Source organism: Sinocyclocheilus anshuiensis, unplaced genomic scaffold (genome assembly GCF_001515605.1).
Source record: "Sinocyclocheilus anshuiensis isolate Anshui unplaced genomic scaffold, SAMN03320099.WGS_v1.1 scaffold1224, whole genome shotgun sequence".
Classification (NCBI taxonomy): domain Eukaryota; kingdom Metazoa; phylum Chordata; class Actinopteri; order Cypriniformes; family Cyprinidae; genus Sinocyclocheilus; species Sinocyclocheilus anshuiensis.
In genome coordinates this window covers 499,711-508,818 of record NW_015544204.1, presented here as the reverse complement: position 1 = coordinate 508,818, position 9,108 = coordinate 499,711, and the positions used below count along the sequence as shown (strand labels likewise).

The following is a 9,108-nucleotide window of genomic DNA, read 5'->3' as shown; positions in this document are numbered from 1 at the left end:
CCTCCCGCTACCCCCTCCCCCATCCCCATCCCCATCCCCCTCCCCCTGCCCCATCATTTAAGTGACATCAGCAGAGCCAGTTCAGAGGAAGAGCAAGCTACACTTTGATTGACGTTTACGAAGCCAAACAATGTTTTCCTTTGGAATAGCATAGATAAATTGTTCACAAGAACATGAACATGCACTGAGAAATTCAATAGAGTAAATAGATTTCGTTAACAACACTGAAGGTTTCAAACATATTGATGAACATTTAGCAGAAATTCAGGATTTTTCAGCTTGAAAAGTTTTGTTTTGAAAAACAGTCTCAAAACAAACAAATATCCCAGATAGCACACATATGTCTATTAAAGATCGCTTTGTCTGGAAAGCATCTGCTGTGTACAAACATCTGATAGATGGTTTTAAGATGTCAGTTTTATATACATTCTAAATCATAAACATCTTAAAGACATTTTCTAAACGTCTATGTGACATCTGACAGGAAACCTCCAATAGACGTATTGCAGATGAGCAAACACTAAAAAAATAAGTCTTGCAGATATAAATGCAGATGTCAAATGGACATCTCCGTGATGTACATGTGCTATCAGGGATACTCCACATGATATTTTCATCTGAAATGGAGAATATAATATCTTTGTATCTTCAAGTTATATTAAGTCATATTTGAAAAGTGTGAATTTTGAGACTGCAACAGAAGCAGATGATTCAGCTTCTCCCACATGTAAAGCAACATTATCAGTGAGGAAGTGTTCCAGGCCTCCAGACGCGGGGCTGAATACCCACACGTGTTGCAATAAAACGAGGTTTGGGAACTTGGATAGGAGACTTTATGGGGTCTGGTTTTAGGGAACTTAACTCAGGGGCACTCTTAAACTGTTTGGCAGCTTGAAGCCCAGAGAAGCTTAGGTTTGACATACTTGACATGGGAGCTGGGGGTGAATAAGATATGCAATGAAAAAAAAAAAAAAAAAAAACAAACAAACAAAAAAAAACTATTTATGACACATCTTGATGTTTTCCATTAGGAACTGACTGAATTGAAAAAAACAAACAAACAAACAAACAAACTGGGCATTACATACCACTAGGGAGCCAGACCGAATGTTAGGATGCTTTCACACTTAGTTCAATTGCCTGGTCCGATCCCGAGCTAGATTGCTCCCCCTCCCGCTACCCACTCATCAGCAGAGCCAGTTCAGAGGAAGAGCAAGCTACACTTTGATTGACGTTTACGAAGCCAAACAATGTTTTCCTTTGGAATAGCATAGATAAATTGTTCACAAGAACATGAACATGCACTGAGAAATTCAATAGAGTAAATAGATTTCGTTAACAACACTGAAGGTTTCAAACATATTGATGAACATTTAGCAGAAATTCAGGATTTTTCAGCTTGAAAAGTTTTGTTTTGAAAAACAGTCTCAAAACAAACAAATATCCCAGATAGCACACATATGTCTATTAAAGATCGCTTTGTCTGGAAAGCATCTGCTGTGTACAAACATCTGATAGATGGTTTTAAGATGTCAGTTTTATATACATTCTAAATCATAAACATCTTAAAGACATTTTCTAAACGTCTATGTGACATCTGACAGGAAACCTCCAATAGACGTATTGCAGATGAGCAAACACTAAAAAAATAAGTCTTGCAGATATAAATGCAGATGTCAAATGGACATCTCCGTGATGTACATGTGCTATCAGGGATACTCCACATGATATTTTCATCTGAAATGGAGAATATAATATCTTTGTATCTTCAAGTTATATTAAGTCATATTTGAAAAGTGTGAATTTTGAGACTGCAACAGAAGCAGATGATTCAGCTTCTCCCACATGTAAAGCAACATTATCAGTGAGGAAGTGTTCCAGGCCTCCAGACGCGGGGCTGAATACCCACACGTGTTGCAATAAAACGAGGTTTGGGAACTTGGATAGGAGACTTTATGGGGTCTGGTTTTAGGGAACTTAACTCAGGGGCACTCTTAAACTGTTTGGCAGCTTGAAGCCCAGAGAAGCTTAGGTTTGACATACTTGACATGGGAGCTGGGGGTGAATACAGCATGGGGTGAGGGATGGGCACAGCTGAAATTTTAGGGAGCTCTGGGAGGCCTGGGGCTCGTGAAGGTGCCGGAGTTGATTTGGGTACAGGTTCAGGTAGAGGGGACGTCATGTCAGAACGAGAGATGTGCTCACCAAGTGTGGTCCGTGAGCGTGGTACAATCACTGTGGGGTTGAGAGTTGGTGCTGACATCAGGGTGGGAGTGGAGAATCGTTTGATTTCATACACACGTGCCGCCTTTACTGGGACCTGTTTGGGTGGTGTCAGAGTGTGGCCCCCCCTTTGTTGCCTCTGATAGGAGGAGACTGAAGACTGTGTGCTAGTGCCACCACCAAAACTGAACATTGCAGGGTTCAGTTGGTAAGGCTGCCTTCTCATAAAGTTCAAGGCTTTGATACCTTCTTTTGGGACACCATAACTACTCTTACCTCCTGTGGAACTTCGCTCAGACACCTTGGCACCCCCACGCTGCACCCCAATAGGACAGGATGGAGACAGCAAGGGGTTGTAACCTATTGGTGGAGGAGCACGAACATTTGGGGAATACTTCCATTGGGATGGGTTTGACGAGGTTTTTTGTGATTCAATCAAGTCTATGACTGATTGGGATTGTTGGGGTTGTAGAGGTGCAGACTGCAGATGTGGAGAGTTTACAACAAACAAATCCATGCGAGACTGTCTACGAGCAAACAACTCGGCACCTTTTCCCTCCGCCTCAGGGATCTGTGACATTTCTGGCATGACCCTTGGCTTAGGAGCCACAGGCGGTGGCACCCTTGTCCTGTTGTCATCAATGTTGTGAGTAATATTTTCTGGTTCAGAATATCCATGCCTGGGTCTTTCGTCTAGGTTCTGCACCATAGACAATAATTCAGGGTTTGGTGAGTTTTTCTTGATGTCAGGTATCTTAAACATTGGCTTGTGGGCACTATGGCGGCAGGCCTCTTGAAGAATACCAGTCCGGCTATGGGTGGCAGAAGATTTTTCACGATAGACTACAGGTGACAGCGGAGTTACAGCTGAGGGGGTGTCAGAAGCTGCAGAGGTCAAAATAGAAGAGGGTTGGGCTGGTATCGCTATGGCCTGAGAAATAACAGGAGCCATAACAGGAGCCACAACGGTCACGGTGTTGTCAACAGAGATTGCCGGAGGAACAGTTGTTTCAGCCTCTACAGGAAAGTTATGTTCTTGGGTTTGAACTATGGGATGTGGCACTGATGCAACCTGGATGTTTTCCACTGAGGAGCAGTGAAGAGCAGGTTGAGAATATGATTTCACAGATACAGAAGCAGGTGGAGGAACAGACTTTCCAGGCATAAAGGCCTGTGTGGGTATCATTTCAATAGGGACATCGGCACTCATTTGACTCATTGTGAATTGGCTAACGAAGGAGGCAGGGTTGACACCCATGGCATGCTCTTCTGATGCTGTAGAGAATGGAGGTGCAATCACAGCCACTGAAACAGGTCTGGGTGTCTTCTTACTGACTGTAGGGCGAAACACAACAGGAGCAGTGGCTGCCCGACTGGTAACGCAGCCTGGGGCAAAAGGTTGGGCAGTTCTGTTTAACACAGAGCTAGTAGGAAGTTCTGCTAGAGGAGCTGATTGTGGAGGCATCACAGTTTCTGTGGACAACACAGCGGGGACTGGTGCCATTGTGTTTGAAGTATCTCCATTAACCATGACAGGGACAGTGGGAGTGGCTTGAGATGTGCTCATCTGTGTTATGTTTTGTGTCTCTGCTGGTGGAACCTCATGAGATACTGTTTTTGAAGGTCTGGCAGATTTTGGAGCAACTGGTGGTGGCTGGACATTATGCTTCTTCAATGGGTCTGGTTGTGGTTGCGGTGTCTGTAGTCGAGGAAGTGCTTGTGTCTCTTTCAGTGCAATGCCCAGCATTTGGCTTTGTAACTGTTCTTGCGCAGCTTCCATTTTCTTTGCATGTTCCTCAGCCCTTCTCCTCTGCTGCTCAAACAACTGTGCCCCCTTCCCAGATGTATCACTCAGACCAGGACTGAGAGCACCACCCTCTCCTTCCTGACCTCTGGAAGCAGATCTTTTCTCCAGCAACTCAAGGTAATCACTGTCCCATGTGGGGTCTGGTGCAGAAGAGAAACCTTCCTCATCAAATTCTGATTCACTGCCAGGAAATATGCCATCCTCCTCTTGAGAGTCCTGCCTCATGTCCTCATCAACACTTCCAAAGCTGGTCAATGTGTATTTCTTGGAGCGTTGTCGGCGCTTTTTAAACATCAAAACACCCTTTGAATGAGGGTTTGGTGCATCTGTCAGTAGTGAGGCAATGGTGCGGCACTTGGACCGAGCCTCTTTCACCTGTTTGTCCATGATCGTATCTCTACGGTTCAATTCTGCATAACATGAAATGAAAAATTTAAGACAGAATCGGATTATGAATTGATGTTTATGGCTTTTAAACTATTCACTGGTATGTCTGTCAGAAATAGTGTTAAATAAAGCCAACAGTGCTATTCTGACTCATTGGGCCTGTAGAATTGTGCAAAAAGAGTACTGAAAAATACTTGCTAAACTAAACTCCTCTGTTAACATAGGATAGTTAAAGATCTCATAAAAAGCTAGAAAAGATCCAGTATTTCATATGGTACTGTAAAGTCGCGTGTCAAAGACCATATTCAAACAAACAAACAAAACAGTTTTCATAGCATAACCCAATAAAACTGTATTTAATCAAAACATTTTGCAACAGGGACCATAAGAGCATAATCATTTTGCTGCCAAGTTGATTTGTCTACCATGGGGAGATGCTTTATTTACTAGTGCTTAATTGTGGTCCCGAAGAAGAGCATGGAATGTTTAGAGTTCAGATTAGGGTTGTCTTTAGATTTATGACTGTTTATTTATGCTAGTGCTTGAAATTACACTACTTCAAATAGCTGTGGCTCTGAAGATGCTTGTACACTTTATAAAAAGTGGTACTATGGCAATTAACCCCAAGTCTCACCTCTAAACTATTCTTTAAACCTAATCATTATTACAACAGGGAAAATAACTTTACTCTAAAATGTAATATCACTAGAATTAATTGAATGAATTAACGTAAATTGTGTGGTGTAAGCATCTGTTGAATATAATGCAAATTTAATATTAATATTCCATTAATAGCACATTAGATTCCACAGTAAGTAATCTTGCCATAAACACAGATGTCAATGTGTTGTTTATCACCTGATTTGGGATCAACAAACATACATTCCGCAGGTGCAATCCAGGATCAGTGTCATACCAGTGCAATGCAGTGTCTAGGCACTGGAATGTTAAACCTGTGTAACTAATTGTATGCATCTCATTTTAGGAACACTAACCTGGCTTCTGAAGCATGATAATTTGTGACTTGCACTGATGACATTTAAGTGACTCTAAATTCCAGCCAGATGCTTCTGTACATGTTTGAAAACAATACAGAGAATACTAACAATACTTTCCAATATTTCAGCTGAGGATCTAGGTGGAGAGAATGAGCGCAGGTCTGTGAGGAGCACTGTCACCTGATATAAGCTAGCAGCTGGAGATTATTATGCCAGCTCATGCAAAGCAGTGCTCAGGTTATCAACCCTGTGAGCCTCAGGACAAATATAGACACTGGTGCTGGCTAAAAGACTCATGACCAGCCCTCATCTCTTCAAGGGTTTACATGCAGGCGATCGCCAGCTGTGACTTTAAGCAAAGCAGGTGTTCATGACAGTATTTGAAGCCAGTCAAACATAAGAGCAATGGTCTGCATATACTCACTTGCTTGTTTTGCTTTATCCATGTATGTTAATGTGAGTTCCTCATCCACTGGATTGTCAACTGGTCCAACCATGGGCACCAACTGAGTACGAGAGCTTAGCATAAGAGCTTCTTTGGCTCTCTCTGGAGAAACAAGAGGGGGAACATTTCTGGGCTCCTGGAACCCACTGTCCTCTTCCATTAGCCCTTCTTGTGGGTTTTGGTCATCCGCACTCATGGATGAGGTCTCAGTGGAGGTCTGAGAGGACCAGGCTCCATCTGGAGGGGGTTGGTAAATCACTTCTCTGCGGGCTACACCAGGCAATGCATCTTCTCTTTCTTTAGGCCCCAAAAGATTGTACACTTGGGCATCCGAGGCACTGTCATACCCACTCATTTCTGAAGTCTCTGCTCCCTCCGGTGAGGCTCGACCGGCCTTGCCAGGTGAATTGCTGGGACTACGTCGTTTCGGTTTGCGTTGCCTCTCATGAGCAGCCACGTCTGCATCGCTGTCTGTTTCTCCGTAGTAGGCCTCACTGCCTGGCGGGGAAGTCAATCCACTGCGTCCAGTCGGGGACATCAGGGATCCGCGGTGGATCTGCCGCACACTGGCCTGTTGAGGTCGGGAGCCAGATGGGGACATGGCCCTAATGGCAGCACGGTACTCTTTATCAATGCGGGGAGAAGGAGCTCGAGCAACCAGAACCACCGACTGGAAGCAAGCCGGTGCCCTGATAAACATGTAAGGAGGTAAAATAGCACAGGGGTGGTCAGAAACAGTAACTCACAACAGCACTGGCTCAGAGATCTAACTACAGTTAATACAGTCACTTACTTCAGCTCCCATTTGAGTTAAAGACACACTTTAGCATTGGCAAAGTAAAGGATGGTTTACCTCCTAACCCGGATGTGTAGCATTCCTGGCATGCTGTCGATCAGGTTCATGGCCTGGGCATGCGACAGACTCCCACAGGAATTCTCATTGATGGATGCCAGCTCATCTCCCTCACGCAGTCCGGCACGACATGCTTTACTTCGCTTACGCACCTACAGGATAAATGTGGCAGTTGATAATGGATGCATAGATCAAAAAGTCTTTTAAAATGGCCCTGAATGTTTTCCATAGATTAGACAAAGGCATTGATATCACATTTCAGAGTCTTTCTATCTTTAAAAGTAGATCTGCACAGAATCACAATGAGTGACGTATGAGTTTGGTCTAAACATTAACTCTATATCCATCCATCCATCCATCCATTCTCCAAACCACTTGTCTTATGTCCGTGTCTCCTATAGTTCACGTTTCACGAGTTCACACTTACATATAATAAACTGAGTAAAGGTTACGCGTATTTGGCGTGCTGTCCGGGGAGAGGGGTCCGAGCTCGGCGTTTAGCCCGGACCCAGAGCGCTCCCCCGAGTGCTCCTCCCCATGCTGGGGTAGGAACGGGCTGAAGGTGAGGAGTCGGAGTGGTGGAGGGTTGCTGAATGACTAGAGATAATGAAGGTAAGACTGCTTTGATTATTTATAGGGGTTCTCTCTTGTGCTGGTTGGATAGATGGTGTAATTACTGATGATGAATTGGCCGTGTTAATTATCTGTGCGTGCTCCTCCCAAAATTTGTTAATAAAACATCACTTAGTCTCTCTAACTCACCTATCCTGCATGTCTTCAGATTGTAAGGGAAACCATAGCACACACTCCAACCAGGTGAACCAGGGACCATCTCGATCTGAGGCGACAGTGCTATCCACTGAGCCACCATAGTTGTCCATGAACTCAGTATGAAATATATTCAAAATATAGCCTAGTTCTTAAACAATTAACAAATCTGCTAATATCAAATGGGATCAGTCAGCAGAAATGTGCAACATTCTTCACAATACTTCAAATTGTCAAATAATTGTATCTTAATATTTACAATATGATAAATGAAATAAGAAAAACAAGCACTCAGTAGGCTGGCAGACAGTTAACAGATACTGCCCATGTGCCAGTGTTGTTTATTAATTGGACCTTGCAATGGCATTGCTCAAAGCCCTGTCCTGTCTGTCATCTTACTCAGCACAGGAGGACAGGCTCTGATTTCAGTGGTTTTGTTCACACTGACAGGTTCACGCTTTACTGAGGATGCAATAATCAGTCTATAAATACTTACTTTTAAATAGACAGTGTGATGGGTTAATGAACTGTAACCCATCTCTGCTCTCTGCTCTTTAATACTGTGTAAAGTGAAAGTGAGTGTGACATGCTGCCAAGTATGATAACCCATACTCAGAATTAGTGCTCTGCATTTATCCCATCCTAAGTGCACACACACATAGCAGTGAACACACACACAGAGCAGTGAGCAGCCATTTTGCAGTTGGGGGTTTGGTGCCTTGCTCAAGGGCACCTCAGTCGTGGTATTGAAGGTGGGAGAGAGCGCTGTGCATTCACTCCTCCCACCTACAATCACTGCCGGTGCCGAGACTCAAACCCGTGATCTTTGGATTACGAGTCCAACTCTCTAACCATTAGGCCACGACTTCCCTGAAAGAAGCTCCTGAGTCACTATACTGTTAACAGAACATTTTATAGTCTGGGTGCTCCTTTGGCCTTTGATTGTGCAGAGCAGACTAAAACATGGCATACGGGTCAGTGATCTGGGGATTCTAACCCTGTACTTGGTTGCCTGTGGTTTTTAGGATACAGCCGTAAATGCAAAGGTTATATTCAGGACCAAGTGGTGAACTGGGATCTGTAAGCTGCCCTGTCACTAAACCGCATCTTGATATGGAGGAGTGTCCATACCATTAGTTTAATCTAATTCACTTTTGATGACAAGCATCTAGCTACCAATAAAAATCAACACTCCTCATGACAGCCAAGATTAGTGGATGCATCAAACTACCCTGATCACATAGGTAGATAGATAGATAGATAGATAGATAGATAGATAGATAGATAGAAAACAGTCCATAATACTCCATTGTTACTAATGGTTTGAATGATCAGCTTAGGTGTCAGATTAAAGTAAAATACATAACCAGGGCCATTTTTATTTCCTAAACTACTACAAACATTTGTGACAACAACATGACCATCAACCAGAACAAGCAACTTTATCATTAGTTGATAAATGCATTAAATACAAGCAGTGTTGGGGAAAGTTACTTTTAAAAGTAATGCATTACAATATTGCGTTACTCCATAAAATAGTAACTAATTTCGTTACTTAGTTACTTTTTATGGAAAGTAATGCGTTACGTTACTTTTGCGTTACTTTTTAAATCTGGACAGGGCTTGC

The 9,108-nt window shown here is 43.2% G+C and overlaps 1 protein-coding gene across 1 annotated transcript in view; it reads right to left on the bottom strand.

Annotated features, from left to right (window-relative positions):
• Window positions 1-1,628: 1,628 nt before the first annotated feature.
• Window positions 1,629-9,108, bottom strand: part of LOC107696886 (synaptopodin 2-like protein) — a 10,070-nt gene continuing 2,590 nt past the window's right edge. The window contains exons 2-4 of the mRNA XM_016497447.1: window positions 6,714-6,865; window positions 5,840-6,549; window positions 1,629-4,440 (exon numbers count right to left, since the gene is read on the bottom strand). Of these exons, the coding sequence (XP_016352933.1) occupies window positions 1,862-4,440; window positions 5,840-6,549; window positions 6,714-6,865 (3,441 nt within the window). The 3' untranslated portion in view covers window positions 1,629-1,861. The remainder of the gene's footprint in view (window positions 4,441-5,839; window positions 6,550-6,713; window positions 6,866-9,108) is intronic.